This window comes from Lethenteron reissneri, chromosome 23, assembly GCF_015708825.2.
Source record: "Lethenteron reissneri isolate LAM-NWPU_2019-01 chromosome 23, ASM1570882v1, whole genome shotgun sequence".
Taxonomy (NCBI): domain Eukaryota; kingdom Metazoa; phylum Chordata; class Hyperoartia; order Petromyzontiformes; family Petromyzontidae; genus Lethenteron; species Lethenteron reissneri.
In genome coordinates, this window is record NC_083801.1 from 13338398 (window position 1) to 13355544 (window position 17147).

General features: G+C 44.6%; 2 protein-coding genes across 3 annotated transcripts; both read right to left on the reverse strand.

Moving 5' to 3' along the window:
• Nucleotides 1-279: 279 nt before the first annotated feature.
• Nucleotides 280-8507, reverse strand: CNOT9 (CCR4-NOT transcription complex subunit 9). Of its 2 annotated transcripts, none has more exons than XM_061557271.1 (8): nt 8353-8507; nt 6108-6263; nt 5564-5679; nt 5019-5128; nt 4801-4910; nt 4445-4543; nt 4229-4320; nt 280-1664 (listed from the first exon to the last, which is right to left on the reverse strand). In XM_061557271.1, exons 1-8 carry the CDS (start codon nt 8374-8376, stop codon nt 1502-1504), a joined length of 870 nt encoding a protein of 289 aa, XP_061413255.1. In that variant the 5' UTR covers nt 8377-8507; the 3' UTR covers nt 280-1501. The 2 variants fall into 2 exon arrangements, with proteins under 2 accessions (XP_061413255.1, XP_061413254.1); XM_061557270.1 differs by having other exon boundaries at nt 280-1676.
• A 725-nt stretch (nt 8508-9232) lies between these two features.
• LOC133346020 (mitochondrial chaperone BCS1) lies at nt 9233-15950 on the reverse strand. Its single transcript, XM_061557272.1, has 8 exons — nt 15730-15950; nt 14044-14455; nt 13754-13893; nt 12966-13160; nt 12372-12435; nt 11467-11636; nt 10949-11066; nt 9233-10327 (listed from the first exon to the last, which is right to left on the reverse strand). The coding sequence occupies exons 2-8, from the start codon at nt 14361-14363 to the stop codon at nt 10048-10050; spliced, it is 1287 nt and encodes a 428-aa protein (XP_061413256.1). The 5' UTR covers nt 14364-14455; nt 15730-15950; the 3' UTR covers nt 9233-10047.
• Between the last annotated feature and the right edge of the window lie 1197 nt (nt 15951-17147).

The following is a 17147-nucleotide window of genomic DNA, read 5'->3' on the forward strand; positions in this document are numbered from 1 at the left end:
GTACAGACCTACGAAAATGCCTCAGAGACTGAGTCCATATGCAAGTCAGGGACTGTCCGTATTGTACAACGCACACCATAGTTTTGTTATTTGGTCTAACACATGGCTGGCCAGACTTTTTCACTCACTGGACCAGGACTTTCCCCTACGAGTCTGAACTTGTATCTAGGTATAAGTAACCATATAATTGTTTTGGCACATCTCAAAAAGATAAATCACAGGGCAGCATTAGATCTTTCAAATAATACGAGTCTGCAAAAAAATCAGACGGAAAAAAACTTCTGCGCTTAACTTTATCCAGAGCTCAAGATTTAATACAAAAAGTATTGTCAACATAAGTTGCACTTAAAGTAAACATTGACATAAGTTCATTATCCCTTTGCTTATCTTGAAAAACTATCATTCACAAAGCGCACGTTTGTTGCCAAGTACTCAATATTCTGACCCACAAGCCTTTTAAATGGTATTCAGTGCATTATATGCAATCAATGTAAATGCTTTTCTTGTACAATGTAATCGCGTCAGAACACAATCACAATGACCTTATAAACGTTGAGTTAAACCTAAGATTTATGGCCTTTGCATATACAAAAATACTTTGTGATAACACACACAAGCATATAATACAATTTTAACAATGTTGCCAACTGAACAAGTAACATTACTTTTCTCCTTTTAATGTCAATCAATAAGTTGTGCTGTTAAAAACTCGCATGGTCGTTTCAGTAGCCTACAACTGAGAAGGTGTGTTTGCTATCTAGCATATGAGCACATGGCTTTATTTCATCTTGGTGAACCAATTACAAGGGTTCAAACAATTTTGCCAAATGTGCAGGTATCTTTAGCTGCCACACACAACTTCAAAGAATAATTCTATTTAAACGATTCTATTTTACAAAAGTAATGCTGTGCAAACGTTTTGCACGTGGTATATTTTTTTATTACAGTACCATTTTGACTAGTATCAATAAACACTGATTTTATCAAGTAAAAGTTATAGCACAGACTTTGTATGCCTTAATAGGGATATTTTGGATATAATCGGCAACAATATGAACTCGGGCAAACTGCAGAAATCTGTTCCAAGCATGCAGTTTAAAGTAAAGATCAGTATATTGTGCTTCCTGTTACAATTGAACTTGTTGAAATATGGTGATACTGTAATTTTTTATGGTAAACAGCGTTTACATTTCCAAAATTAAAGCAAACATTCCACCAACCAACCAACCATAAATTCATGACCATGTTGTTCCACGATAAAGCTTGGGAAATGCCTGTTTCCATGAATTACATTATATGAAAAATATTACCCCAAGCTCTGAGGTTTGAAGAGGAAAATGTTATGCAGAACAAGTCCAAGAGGCAGATTGTACTGGTTTCACAATAAGTGTTTCAATAAAAAATGATAAGTTGTATTTTACACAAAGACTGCAACTACTGCTGGTACTGTCAGAATGCCCTGGGCAATGTGACTTGCTAGAAGAACATCCCAAGAGATGCATCACTGGGTGGGGAGTGGGATTCCCCTCGGGTCTGTCACTTCCTGCAGGTTCTTCATAAGCTGGGCCAGCCAGCGCTTGGTGGTTGTATCATCCTTCAGAACTGTGGCGAATGTGTTGTCCTTGAGCTGGTCAGGCAGGCATTGGCGCAAAGCCTCACGTGCCCTGTGTACACATCGGAAACATAACACAAGCGAGACATTAATTGGTTCCCAACAATGTACTGTGCAATCATCCACTGTAAGGCGGAAGATGACAGCCTCCTCAGGTCCCACCCTGTTCCACGTGGAAAACAACAAATGTCATCAAAACGGCAACCAAACGTTGATGATTCAGACATCTGTCAGAACACCAACATTACAAGCTGTAAAGACGTCATTTTCGGGGCCAAACCTTCCTACATTTGTCCCGGGTATATAGATTTGTCAACTCAACATTGACGACCTTTAGTAAAACACGAGTAACTCGTAGACACTGACGATGAACAACATCGTCTTCTTTGCACTCCAAGAACTCACGTATCCAGTGATGGACAAGGGTACCATCGTCGTATACATGGCGACAAGCAAACAACAAGCTGTGACGACACATGGCCACAGAGTTGAACCAAAAACCAGAACGCAAAACCGGTTTTGCCTGTTAATTTTCCACAACAAAAACTGCACGTTATGCTCCAGGATTAAAAACCCCAAAACAAACGTTATGCTTTGCATCAACGGTGTAAACAGATCAACACAAGGATCCCCCGTATAGCCTTCAAATTACTATTGGAGAAATCGATGTTACCAACCACCTGTTGAGGCTAAGTCGATGCAGCTACATCTCATGATCCTGCGATGCAATAGCCAATGGCCAGGATTTTCAGGTAGGGGGGCAGCCCCTCCAGCAATGAAAAATGATAGTTGTTAGCAAGTAAGGACTTGTCCCCTGCTCTTTATTCGACGCGTGTGCGGCAATGGCGCAGCCATCGATCGAGGGTCGAACCATGTGTGATCGGCATCACGCTCGCTGAAGGTATTTGCCTTCAGGGAAGCCGTGGACTGAATACGCAACTGCGCACAATTCTGAGTCACTTATATCTGCTTTGCCGTTACTTATTGCAAATTATGGACTCAAACTATTGTCCTAGTATCTCATAGAGTCCCTGGCACATAATAATATGCTACACAGTGGCAGTGGGGGTTGCAAAATGCCAATTTATTACTAACAACCCCCAATGATCCGATCGAAATTTGGGATTTTGCTCGGATCATTGGGGGGGCACGTGCCACCCCACCCCACTGGCTCCACCAGTGGCAATAGCCCATCCAGCACCTGCACATTAGCTGAATTCATTGCTCTATCTCCTTAACAGAGATCCACTTGGAATTGTTCCATTATTTGGCGGCTACTCCCTTATTATTTTTGGCCATCACCACATACACCAATGGTTAAGAGTCTGTATTTCAGTCTCTCAATGTCCTTGTTTTGTGCGTCTACTTGTCTGCCTCATTGTCTATCCTTGTCTGTTTTCCTCTTGCTTTATCTGTATTTGTATCTCCATTTGTGTCTGTCCTGAGAGACACAAGGAGAGATTGAGATGCGGACATACAGAAACTTATGTCTTAGAAGAGCAGCATGTTTACACGGCAAAATATTGCCAAGTAATTTGATAGATCCCATGCAATGTTTAAAGCATTGGTTTATTGCTTATGTTTTATGTATTGTTACATGGCATTGTGTTTGCAACAATACAGATGATACGTGATAAAACCAAGATATAAACAGTGCAAAGTCGAATTTTTTTTCCCAAATTAGAAGCTATAATTATCTAGGGTACATGAGGTATCTTTGTTCAGCTAATTTTGTGAAATATGCAAGTAAAAACTGGTTTAACTGGTTTTAGCAAGGATTAGCCAGAACCAGTTCGCTGACCTACCTTGGCTTGACACTTGTCCACACACTGAAAAAAATAATCAGTCGGAGCTGGAGGATGGAAACCTTGGGGCTTCAGACATTGGCCATCACCCTTCCATACTCAACCAGTGTTCTATGCCCCAGTTTTCTAAAAAAGCCACGACTATTAAACTCATTGACACCCAAATGAATGTTGATGCAAACCATCACAGGAACTTTACAAATCTATGTCAGTGCCTTGGCTTTATGTACCGTGAAATATTACAGCACTGGATATTTGCTGCAATGTTGCAACACTTTGTGAAGTTCACCAAACAGAAGATGACACAAACCTGTCAATCAATAATGATCTGAACAACATTGTATGTCCACATCGGAGGTCCATAAAGCAGCTTTGGAACCACACAAACTATGCCTGGAGTGGATTTCAGCATCAACCAATGTGGCTTTGAGCAATGTGCTGAACAAACATCTGATCAGTGATCCCACTACTAGACTGCCCCAGCTTTATTATTCCACAGAAACAATGGAAAGCAATTAACTAGATCCACACAAACCATGCAAATGTGGACACTTAATGCACATTTGAGAAATTAAACTCTCCCGTGTGCGACTGTAGCTATGAAAACTAAACTATGGATCATATAACTTCGCCCTGCCTGAAATACTGAAAACTTTTAAGGCAAGTGCATCTACAATTACTAACTCTCACAGCAAATAAATGGCTAAATCACAACCGAAATTCAAATAGTTGCTCTTCATTGGCAATACGAAAGAAGCATCCCTTTCACAATCAAATACAAGACAGTCGTGTATTAAGAAAATCAATAAACCTGGGATTGTCAGAAAGACGGAGGTAGCAGCGAACAACGTGCTTGAGGAGACGAGCGGATGGTTCCTTGGACAGGGCAAGCACCATCTTGCCCTGAAAACACACCCACAAAAAACACATTTTGGGTCACATCAAGGTCATGTTCAAGCGGACAAATATATAGTCAATGCTCTTTTAAATTCTGAATTCAATGTATTTGCAGAGGCAATTTACTTACAAGAATCATGGCAACATGGGAGAATCTCTCATAGGTTTGACAAATGTAAGCAAGGCCTGTATCATCCAAAAGAATCTTCTGTAATATGAATGTAGCCACCTGCATTCATGCAAACAAAACAATGTGTCAATTACATTACAATTAAATACATAAAACACATCATTTAGGCAACTTGCATTATTGTTGGTGGATATGTCAGAACTATTTCAAAGATGAGACAAAAAGGAACATTTGCCAACATGTGTCTAGAACCCAAAGCATCACATACCTGATTGAGCTTAGCCAAAAAAATTATTGTTTAAACACTAAAGTTGTGCATCCCATTAACAAATTATAATATAAGGACCAAAGCGCACCGTTTTTGATAGCTCACTCCCAGACTCCATGATTCTCAGGCACAGAGGGATGATCTCAGTGGTCAGCAGGAAATTGATGACTTCCTGTTCATCAGGCTTCACCAAGGCACCTATCACCACAAATGCATTTTGTTTATAACAATCGTCAAAACTGTATTTTTTTAAGTCAACTGAAACACATTTTGCGTGTTAAGTTTTTTAATACCAATCCAACTCACCAATGACTCCTAGGCTGGTAAGACGAAGGTACTCAAATGGACGAGTCTTGCTCACGGTGTGAAGAAATGGATACAGGAAGAGAGGAATGTGGGCAGATAGGAAGGCAGACCTGAAAAAAATGTAATGGCAAAGTAATATATTACCTCAATGTGTATTACTATACGAGCCCATTGTCAGTTTGGTAGGTCGTGTCTGGTGGGGTAAAGTGTGGGTACTACCACGCTCTTACAAGTCCAAAGCCAGCATTCTAGAGCTCTCTATAGTGGAGGCCCTTCTGCCAGCAGTGGTGTGAGTAATAAATTGCAGGGCTGCACCTTTATCTCTATACATGGGCCCATTTTTTCTTTTTTACTCTGTTCCTTTATTTAATTTACATTTCCAAAACAGAGATTTCTGCTCTGTACACGATTAAATACCAGGTCTTCCTTGCAAAAGATATTGTCTGAATTAATTCTCACCTAGATATACAGTTAATACCTTATGAAATCATTCTCATGAACTTTTAAATAAAGATGTCCACAATAATTAGCGAGAATAAACTTGCCTTGTCTCTGGGTGCGAGGCCACACACTGCAGCAAAGCCAGTGCATTGCACACGCGGTTGGATTGGTGTGCTGTCAGCGTCGCCGGGTTGATTGATGGGTAGATATTTACAATTTCCTGAAAATAAATATATGTTAGCCGTTTGAGCTTTTCTTTGCCGTGTACTTAGGTTTTACAATCAAACTTATAGCTTACAAATTTCTCTGACACGTATGTAACAAAGCCAGATCTCATTCACAGAGGACTTAGTGCTGAAAAAATAGTCTTGTGTGAAAAGGGGCACCCCTTAACACACCAATTACCCCACAACTGGACTGCTCCTCAGTGGTACGGCAGCCAAACTTTTTCCTTATTCCTTCCTCAGTGGCCAAATGCACATCGAGGTTAAGAACGCAACAATGGCCATTGGTGGATTGCATGGCCCTCCGGGAAAAGCAGACAAATGCAATACAACCCAGTGAGTCGTACGGTGGTCAATGGGTTAATCAGCTGTAATGCATAGTTAAAGGTTGGCCAATGTAGCTCTTAACACCAAGGAGCTTTACCTGGAGGAGGGCCGCGATGGTTCCGAACGAGTGCCACAGCATGGGCGCCAGATCTGGCACAGACTCGCGCTTCTTGCTGAGTTCCAACAGTGCATTCTCCCGCGTGTCGGGACTTGACAATTCATTGATCCATGTGTAGATCTTCTCTCGGTCAACCTGTGATAGTGCAGTTGCATTCCGTGTAATATGAAACGTGTACATTAGTGTATGTACAATGAAAAAACATCGCGATGAGGCGACTGTACATAATTGAATCACCTGGAACGTACCAAATCTTGGTAGATCTAGAAAGCAAATTGGGTTTACGCCTCGAAAGAGCTTGGATGGGCAGCTACCACGCAAATCAGGTCATCCGATAGCTGCCGGACTACATTACCTAGTGGGCAGCAGAGGGCAGTGCAGGCAAATTAATTGTACTGTATTCCCTCCAACGTCTATGCTCCCTACGTATACCAAATTGCACTGATCAGCGTGGTGAATTATGATTAAATCTTAAGTGCGTTATAATAAATACGTAATCGATTACAACAAGTCGTTTGCTGGTGCTGCTAGGGATCATGTACGAAGGCCGACTGTTAAAGATGGGCTAAGCACGTTCAATACACCACACAGGGTACTAATAAAGGCTGAGATGACTTGGAGGAAGCTCAAATTCAAAATCTAATTGCTACTTGTGCTGTATGGAGCCACGCGACTGGGACCGTAGATACATTTACAAATATACCAGTTGAACCTCATCAAATGATGGGGGCATATTTGAAGTTAGACGTTTTATTGTGCAACGTTTCTCAAGGAATTTTACAGTCCACAAAGACAGCCACGTCAATACTCGTGATTTAAAACAAAAAACTTGTATTTTATATTTTCTCGGACGTAACATTGTGTAATTTACAAACATAACTCAATAATTTTGTAAATGTTATTTCTATAAAAGACACGCTTGACATTTTTGAAGTTGATGTGAGAATGGATGACATCTGTGCGCGTGTTAAAGACTTGTACAACGGACCCATATCGCTTTAACCCCCACTGTGAACGCGGGTTGTGGTGCCTTTTTCTTTACCACCACCACCACAACCACCACCTTCAGGTGGCCTTTGCGTTTGGACGTCCCTTTTCGTAATGTCGCCCCGTGAAGGTCCATATGACCATTTGATTTGATTTACGGCTCTGGCAATCCACAGCTGCACGCTTTACCCCCGCGTGGGCGGCGTCATTGTGGCTGCTTTACCATACTTCACCACGTTGGCTACTGCACGTTGAATATACAGTACCGGTACAGTACTGCACAGTGCATACAAAGCATGTAAGAACAACGCTTACGAACACACTATAAATGCAAGCATTGACTTTTCGCGTTTACATTGTACTTGTTTTGACCAATCGTCTTCTTTGAGCGATTTTAAACATCTTGATCATAGAAGGCGCCAAATGTAACGTTAGTTTTTTTTGTACAATACTTTCGGTTGTCGCATGGTTAAATGGAGAGGGCCCAACCATGACGACGACCACGGGCGTAAACACGAAGGCAGGGCGCCTTCACCCGTGCGTTTGTGACCGAAAGGTAAACAAGATCCCCTAGATGTTGAACGCGAACGTTTATCGATCTCGTCTATTAACGTGGCTTTCCTAACAACAACAAAATGCGCGCAAACGCGGCCCCTTTTTCAACAACTCCCGTGGTGGAAATGCCCGCCACGCCACGGGAGGGCTTGTTTACGTGCCCTGCTCGACACAAGAGGGGCTGCTTTGGCGAGGAAATCTCTCTCATCGGTCGATTTGACGGCGCGACAAAAACCTCAAACCCACACGGCCCCCCACGCGCTCAGCCAGGAGTGGAAACTCCACGTTCACGTGGCGGGGCGCCTCAGAATAAACATTTTTTTTAAACCACATCCACGCAGTCGACTCGTTGATACGCCAGGTCACACAGCCTGTGTCCGAAACGTGTAAAAAAACGAGGGCCAGCTCTTATAAACTGCCTTCTAATCAACTAAGTTGTTCACAATTGCGTTTCATTTATGGACCCCCCTCGACCGACCGACCACCACGGCAGTAAGCACGACGCTCATTGGTCCGCGTCGGCGCCGAGCCCTAGCAACGAGCTCTCCCATTGGTCGCCGCCACCGCGGCCGAGGGCCTTCTAACCCTGAACGCCAAACTCGGCGGACAGGGCAATACTCGGAGCAATTACGACTCAAAACGACGACGGCGACGACGATGGCGGCGGCGGTACGGAACTCACGGTGCCGGTCGCCAGGCTGTGCATGGCTGCGATGGTGCGGCCGAGCGAGACGAAGCGGCCGAGCGAGACGAAGCGGGCGGAGTTGGGCCCCGGGTGGAGCCGTCAACGGCTGTCGCTGATCGCGCATGCGCACTTCTACCACCCGCGCGGTGGACCGCGGCTTCTGTACGAGCACAGGCGACGGCGACATCTGTCTAAACACTCGAATGGCTTCTGTGTGACGCGTTCCATAGGGTTTTTTTAGTGTGGGAGAGAGGGTTGGGGGGTAAAACTCTCGTTAAAGAAGTTTCAAACAAGACGTGAAAATGCGTCAAAGGCACACGGCAATTGTGCATATGGCAGGGAAAAACCCCCCCACCGCCAGTGCTTGCTGAAGAAGAGGAATTGTGGTCGGTCTTGTCTTAGAGCACCATATATTACATGTGAGAACACGTGACAGCGGCAGAGATGCAATGATAAGGCAACTGTGGATCGATTTTGTCATAATTAGGACTCTTCAGCACAGTCACCAATGCCCACATCTGCAAAGTCTGTCTCTGAGAACCACAATGCACTACTTCTGGAAATTACGTGTTTTATTTGAAACATGGTTTTCCATCCTGCATTGTTTCTATGTTTTTTTTTTCGTAATTTGCAGATTTAACGTGTTGACACAAGCCAAGCTCAAGGGCCCTCTTAGTGTGGATGTGGGGACTCCACAAACAGTAGATGATTCCCAGAGGCAGACCTTTCAGCAGTCGTTAATAGGTCGGATAGAAAAGTGGATTGGAATGGAAAGTTAACTCTTTTTTCTGTTGTTTGAAACTGCCCCATCTAATACAATGCTGCCCTGATCTGTTAGTTGCTGAGTTCCATGACAAATGGACAGTCATATTCGTGGTATATTTGACGTTAATAATTTATTTTAAAGACGAAAAAAACCTCCATGTGTAAATCGAGTGCGAAACCAGTTTCTGGCTTAGTATATATTCAGTAATATAGTATTTGTACAAAGTAAAATGCAATGGAGACATGCTGACATTGTAAAACCAATACGATAATTTGTATTCTAAACAAAAACAAATATTGTGATAATTTTTCAGTGAATAAGTTTAAATTCCAGACACCCTACCTACTGGTGTTATTTCAATGACAGCTAACCATGCTGTGCCAATTCAACCAAATGGACATGGCAAGGCTAGTGGCGATTACATTTGTAAGAACAAATATACACAGCAAATAGATTTAGTACAAAAAAACATCGTAAATAGCCTATAAAAAGAACAATTATTCGTCACAGGCGAGTCTCATGTTTTTATTCCTGAATATCAATGACAAATGAACAATAAATATACGTTATTATATCAAAATAAAGTCCATCAAGCAATTTAAGTTCACCTGTAATTCTCCAAATCACTGCATTGCGACTTCCACGTGAAAACCTTCATTTTAATATTGTTTGTAAAAACACAACAACAATCTTGGTCTATGCAGCCCACTGGCAGAACAATTATCCTGAGCTGGTCGATGCGTGCTGCTCCTCATTCACAATCAACCTCTTCCCTTGACAATTCTAGTAAGTGAAGAAGATAACAAGCCTCCGTCCACCATCCTCTTCTCATGGCACCTTCGTAGAGTGATAGTTATCGAAGCTGCAGGCTGCATGCTTGTCACGTGTCAGCAGAGTTTTTGTGGCCCCGTGGGTCAACCCGGTAATCACTTTGCGAGGTCGCCAACATTACAAATGGCACCCTGTGGGTCCATTTTGTACAGCATGAAATGCCCCTGCACTTGTGCTGGACTCAGCTGCAGCGACTCAGTATTCCCGGTCATCTTCACTGCCAGATCAGCAAGCGCGCCCGCGAAGTTACGTGCTGCTTCGATTGGTTCGTCCGGGTAGAAGCGAAGGAACATCTGTTCCAGCTGCCAGGACGAGCAGTAGCCCACATACTGCTTGAAATCCACGCGTCCAGGGCGGATCAGGGCTGGATCCAGCCTGAAATACAGGGAAATCCATGAAGTGACAGGGAGAAAGTAGCTATTTTGTGCTTCTCTGTGCAGATCGGTAGTTGTTCTATCAATGTTTCACGAAAAAAGGTTGAAAGTGTCAATACATTAGCTCTGGCCTGTTTCTGTCCATAGTGAGGACTTAAGTATAACATTCGGAAAAATAATTTTTTTATTCAATGTTCAAATTAAGAATGTATTGCTATTAGGGACGTTTCGTTTAGAAAACTGGACAAATTGATCAAAGGGTTATGTAAAATGTGGTGATAACAAAACACAAAATATTAAATAAAATCCTTTTCAGACAAGATGATGTCACACAGTATGTACTTGCCTCCTTCCGATAACTCTCCTTATGTGTGATGTTATCTCCTGATATCGCATGTCATATCACATATAACGTCACCTCATGCTGGCTTGAATGAGGACAGAGTTAAATAATGTATGTACATATGATTTTTCTTATTTGTGAATAAATACCATTGCTCTATTACAAATATATATACATAAATTTAGTTTATAAATTGACACTGAAAATAAACGTTATTAAAAATCACAGGGGATACAGATTTAAACCTTAGCAGAAGACATGTGTAGTCAAATCTCCTACCTGTCGATGTGGTTTGTGGTCATGAAGACGATGCGGGCCTCAGTGGACGCCACTCCATCCAGCGCATTAAGAAGTCCACTGAAGGTGAGACGCCCCAGTCCCTGGTAAGCTGAAGGATCTGCAAAAAGAAGTCATGAGGGATGCCAGGTTGTTTGGACGTCAGAGGTACACAGGAAACGTAGTTCAATTTTGCACATTTGTTCTCAGTGAAAAAAAAACTTTAATTACTACCCACGTGAAGTTTTGGAATACAATTTATATTGAGTAATCATTTAATACTGTTTCCACAGCAGACTATCTGTAAATCTGAGATAAAATTCGTACCCATGCCCACCAAACAATCTAGTTAAACATCAGCACTGGGGAGACAAAGGCGGCCTGGCATGGTTCTGGCCACACCACTTCCTCGTGCCCCATCCCAGTCTTAATATGTGCACATTAACAGCACTTTCCCTGTCTGTGTAGGCTATATAGGTGACCTTTGCCTTTTTTGTTTGGAAGTTACTGGACATTCGTACTTTCAGTCGACGTTTCTCGACTGACGAAGGCTGCGTCGACATCCTCCAGCAGAATGAGCGTCTGCTGTGGAGCGACGCTCAGCAGGTGGTTGAGTCGGTCGTCCGAGAGGCTACGGTCGCTCAGGCTCAGAAGGCAGATGCTGTACTCGAGCTTGCCAGCCAGTGCTGTGCTGCAGATCGACAGTACACATCAAAGGGGCACTGACCAAGAGACAGGTTTATTCCATCTGGTTCATTCCATTAGCATCCAGATAATATTTGCATGTGATCACAATTTTCAGTCCTTTCAATCCACTTCTGGATGAGGCCCTCCTGATGCTGTGCATAAAGTGAGGGTTATTTGAAGGTGGGAACATAGATGGCATAGCATGGTACAGTATATACATGGAATCTGCTGTACTCCCCTCTGCTGATAATGTAGCACAGCCACACAGCAGATTATGACATGTATTAATTATATGCATAGTGGTGATTCAGCAAAGCACTATCCAGGATCAAGCCTGGTTAGCGTCTTAACATTTGTAGATGGGGCACATTCGGGGTGATTTATTCACACACGGATTTAATCGCCATCATTTAATCTGTTCCCTTTGCTTCATTAGCCTCAAGGTAACAATTATATATATATTTTGCATAAGTACTAACTCATTACATCTTTCAGGTTTTATTTTATGCATATATCCCAACAATAAGATACAATTTTAATTCATCACTGACATGCTCACTCATTAACATGAAGAAAGTTACCAGTAACTTTTTGCATAACACCAAATTGCATTTTACATAGGAAATACACAAGTGGAGGTGACTGTATTTAATATAATGCCTTCACAAAATTAATGCAGTGCAATATACGCCAGCTTGAATGTGATGTCTATGCAGCATCCGTGAGTTTTGGAGCTCACATGAAGCTGCTCTTGCCACAGCCTGGTGGCCCATAAAGCAGATAGCCTCGGCGGTAGGGGATGCCTGTACACAAGAGACAAAAAAGTCTTTACATACTGCCAATAATGTACAATTAATTCGTAGAATTGTTTTTCAATACAATTTGTATTAATGTATAGGTTGAACGAGACCACATCTCAAGACACTATACAGAAACTGTGAGCATATTTATTTTGTAGATAAAGGCGTTCCGAGGAAATCAATTGTTGGGGTTGTACTGTACTTCAATAGGGGCAGAGTCAACAATGAGTTCCAGACAATGCAGGCAGCAGTGGAGAAATATGAACCTCTCACTGATCAAAGGTTGACTGGGGGCTTCCAAATAAAGGCTCGGTCACTTGATTCGACAGCGTGTTGAGGAGTAGCGCGAGATTAAAAGGGCAGGGGAAAGTCCATGCAGGATATTGAAAACAATGAGTGCGATCTTGAAAATTAATTGGGATTGGATTGAAGCCAGTGGAGTGATTAAGTTGATGTGGTACCGTTTATGGGTGCAGGTGAGAATGCCAATAAAATAAAATACCAATGTAAAGCACACAAGGAGGCTTGCATACCACGATCCAAGTACCACTTGGGGTTGCTGATGAATTCATGCACGTCTTGCTTGATCTTGTCAGCGACCCCATCGTGCAGCACCACAGAATTGAGTGGGCGGCGTCGGCGCGGGAACCCAAACGGCCGCCACTCGGCGCCCATGGCCGTGTACATCACCGTCTTGCCCTCCTCCTGCCTCAGTGCCAACTCCCGTGCTGCATTAGAGCACATCAACACACGTGCACACACCTTATTTCACCCACCATATTAACCACCGCTACTTAGACTTTTCCAGCTTACACCCAAAAAGACGCCCACTGCAGATATGAAGCAATGAGAACAGCTCATGTGCAGGTGCTAGGTGGATTGTTACATCACATGACCGTGACGGCGATGGCTTAGAGGCCCTCATGCAGCAGTGGACTGATTATAATGTCAGCTAAGATTGAAAAGCATGCAGGACTTCACTTTAGCCGAGTCTCTGTGAGTTGGCATCCTGAAAAATATTTCCGCACCCTGCACAGTTAATCTAGTGTACATCTTGCTAAGGCTGTGGATACCAATCACAGGCCAACTCCAGTCTATCAGTAATCCAGAACATATTGAGTGAGCGTTTAAGCCCTATTTATATATGCCCTGTTAATATGTATATTGAAATGTTTTCATATTCACATTTCATATTAACATACAACAAAGTAAATATCATTAAGGGGCATAGTTTACAGGGCACTGCACAGTGTACTCAAACTATTGGCCAGACGTCCAATTCAAGAAGTGAAGTTGTCTTTGGTAGGAAACATCTGATCACCTTCATTGAGGATGCTGAAGTAGAGCTGCCGATTTCGTCCGAAGGAGGTGAACGTCACAGTTTCAAAGGGAATACCCGTGTTGAGATCCAACATCTGCTTCTCTCGGTTCCGCTCGATCCGGATCAAGTTCATCTTGTACCTGGCCACAGTACACACACGGGGTGAACCACGTGCAGTTATTAAAAATGGCATTTACGCTTCTTTCGGTGTCCCTCGAAAACGCGCCAGGTGTGTGTGTGTGTGTGGTGGAGACGTGAGCAATTCCTCCGGTGGATGAGCACCCTCGCACCAGATGACGTGGGTCCCAGGGCTGGGCACGAAGTCGAAGTGGGTGGCCACGCGGCCGCTCTCGTGCTGCAAGAAGGTGGTCTCCACGCTCAAGTGCTGCGTGTGTTCCGCATGGTGCGTCACCCAGCTCAAAAGCCAGTGATAGCTCTTGTCCCGGCTTGACACCTCCAGTGTGGTCACACAGTGGCGCCGGAACGCCACGGCCGCCGCCTGCCCGCCTTTCCGCGCCACAGCCAGCGCTGTGCCCACCCCGACCAACCCAAAGCCCGCGCTGAAGTACGGGTTGTCCTTGAGGGCGGATATGAAGTCCGACAGCGGCATCGCGCAGGGCCGTCAGTCACCCTCTTCCCTCGTGGGAAAATACGGTGCAGGATGTCTCACCACCTCCTTTGCCCGTGGTGGCGGTGGCTGAGCTGTAATGAGAAATAATTTTTTTTTATAAATGCAGAATGGGGTGGAGCGGTGGTGCTCTGGTTAGCACACTGTGCTATGAATCTAATGACACGCGTTTGATGCTCGGCCAAGAGTAACATCAGTGGCGATATCTCAACCGGTCATGGGCCTCCCCCCCGCTTCACCAAGCCGCACCGACTAGTATGGCAAAGTGTGGTAAAAAAAACAACCACAATGACTAATACGGCATAGGTGGCTTATATTTAGCAATGATTTGAATCAAGGCTAAACATTCAAAAAAAAATCTGGCCAAGCATGGAGGCAGCAGCAATGTGCATTTTTGACCAGTTATAAAAGCTGAGTAGCAGTGTCAGCATGGGGCACTAGCAGGGTTATACTGGTAGTAACCTCCTGGTTACACCAGCCCACAGGGGATTATTTTGTCCGTCCGTCGTGCAGGGAGGGGCTGGGTGGGGAGGGTGGGGAGGGGCTGGGTGGGGCTGGGTGGGGAGGGGCTGGTCACCCCGTGGTGCCCTTATAAAACTCAACGTTTAACCTACTCACGCCGGCTTGTGCCCACCCTCACAGTTGGGCATATTTGCGGAATACACCACGCCGCCGTTGACCCTGGCCATTGACCGAGCAACCCAACGTTCCTACCAGCTCCCTCCGCAGGGATGTGTTGAACTATGGCGAGGACAACAAAGCAAGTGGGATAGCACTGAGCTCGGGGAGACTAATGTGTCGAGGGACGGCAATGTAATAATCGTGGGGGGAGACAGGAATATACGTATCGGAGACATTAATGCACGGAGAGCCAGCATTGTACGCGTTGGAGAAGACATGTGCAGAGGGACAGCACTGTAGGCAATTGGTAGAGCAATTTAATAATTTAGGGGCAGCAATGTAAGCCTGGAATGTTTATACAAACATAACAGGGATGGCACTGTAAGTAAAGGGGCAGCAATGCTAGCACGGGACACAGCAATGCGGGCATTGACGAAGCACAACAGAAACGCAAAGGCCACAGGGAGACCACTGTACGAGGAACTGCAATGTGTGGGAGCCCATAAAAAGAGGCATGGAGGAGGGACAGCTGTGCACGGATGAATGTGAACGTCAGCATGGGAGACGTGAATTTAGCAACGTGCGGGAGACAGCAAAGCAAGCATTGAGAGAAGGGCGACATGCGCATGAAGGGACCGCAATGTATGACAGTCATGTAAGCACGGCAGAGAGCGCATTCTAAGCGTAGGCTTATGCCATGGACAAGCTGTCAGATGCGCAGTTTTACCCGTTCCAGGTTGTGAGGGCTGTTACGGGCTGTTGTCAACTCCTGACATTAAGGCTGCCTGGACATCTGACCCCTGCCCAGGGGGCCCTCTTAATCTATTCTGTAATCGCAACTCGGACGGGAAACACCAACTGAGCACTTTGCCCCAGCACTGACATTGACAGCCGAACGCACGCGCGTTTCACGCAGCCACCACCACCACCACACTCCCCCTTACTGTACGCACTGTACTGCGGGTCCACGTGACGCTTCTCGCGTGACGCAGGGCGTCGTCACGTGACGCAGGGGGCCGTCACGTGACGCGATCCCAGCGCCACGTGGAGGTCTGCAAAGCCACGTGCGCGCCGGCCAAAGTGCCCTTCTACGGTGACATTCGTCTGACACCGAATTAAAAATAACAACACCACCGCTACTTAGACTTTTCCAGTGAGGAACACGGCACTCGGCATGGGCGGGGATGGTTTGGCGCAGTCGCTTTCGTGCACTGCGTAAACGAACCTCGTTGAGTTCGATTCCAGGAGACGGCGAAACAATGAAATCACATCGAGAGATATCAGGAGCAGGTTCTGAGCCAACCTTGCACCACTCCCGTACAGACCAGAATAAAGAATGCAACCCCCACCATCTACACGGCGTGGATTTGCCTTCATTTCAACAGTGGGATTACAACAGGACTGTGAAACTAGACTTACTCTCACTAATTCAGCACGATACGTTTCATATTATTCTTATATGTAGCCTGACAATTTATTTGGTATTTATCCTGAGTAAGATTCCAAGCCATGTCCAACAAGTTGTAAATTATATATGCACCGGTTCTCATCCCTCACCCACCTTTCAACCCGTATTGATCAGCGTGGTGAGGTAGAGCCGATCAAGCCCAGTGATCGAGACGCTGTGAGGTCTGTTCTTCACAGTGGATAGCGACAAAGGGCTGTCAATCATTATTAGGAGACGAAATAAGCGACTTGAATCTCTGGTAATGATGCATGGGGAGTGCATTGTGAAAATTAGGGCACAGGGTGGAGAGTGGGTGTATAGTGGACCTCTGGTGGAACCAAGACGTTTTGACTTGGGATATTTTGTGCCAATTAGATAATTATTGAACTAGGATTCAGTTCCCCAGCAAGCCTGATCCTGAGTTTGCTTGTCTTTAATCACTGCTGCTGAAATGATGCGCATCCAGAAGGTCGTGGGGGCCGATGGCATGCGTAGAAACATACTTTGAGATGTTTTTCCTCCTGATGACGATCGCTTGTGTTGTGATCGAAACGTCGTAGTTTGTTTTGTTATTTTCTTTGAACCTATCTACGTGACTTTACTGAAAGACCCAAAGAATAAAAATGCCTGCAGTCTCGAAAGCTTTTATAAGTCAAGAGACAGTGTGTGCTCACTATTCTAATTAGATCCGCGCATAA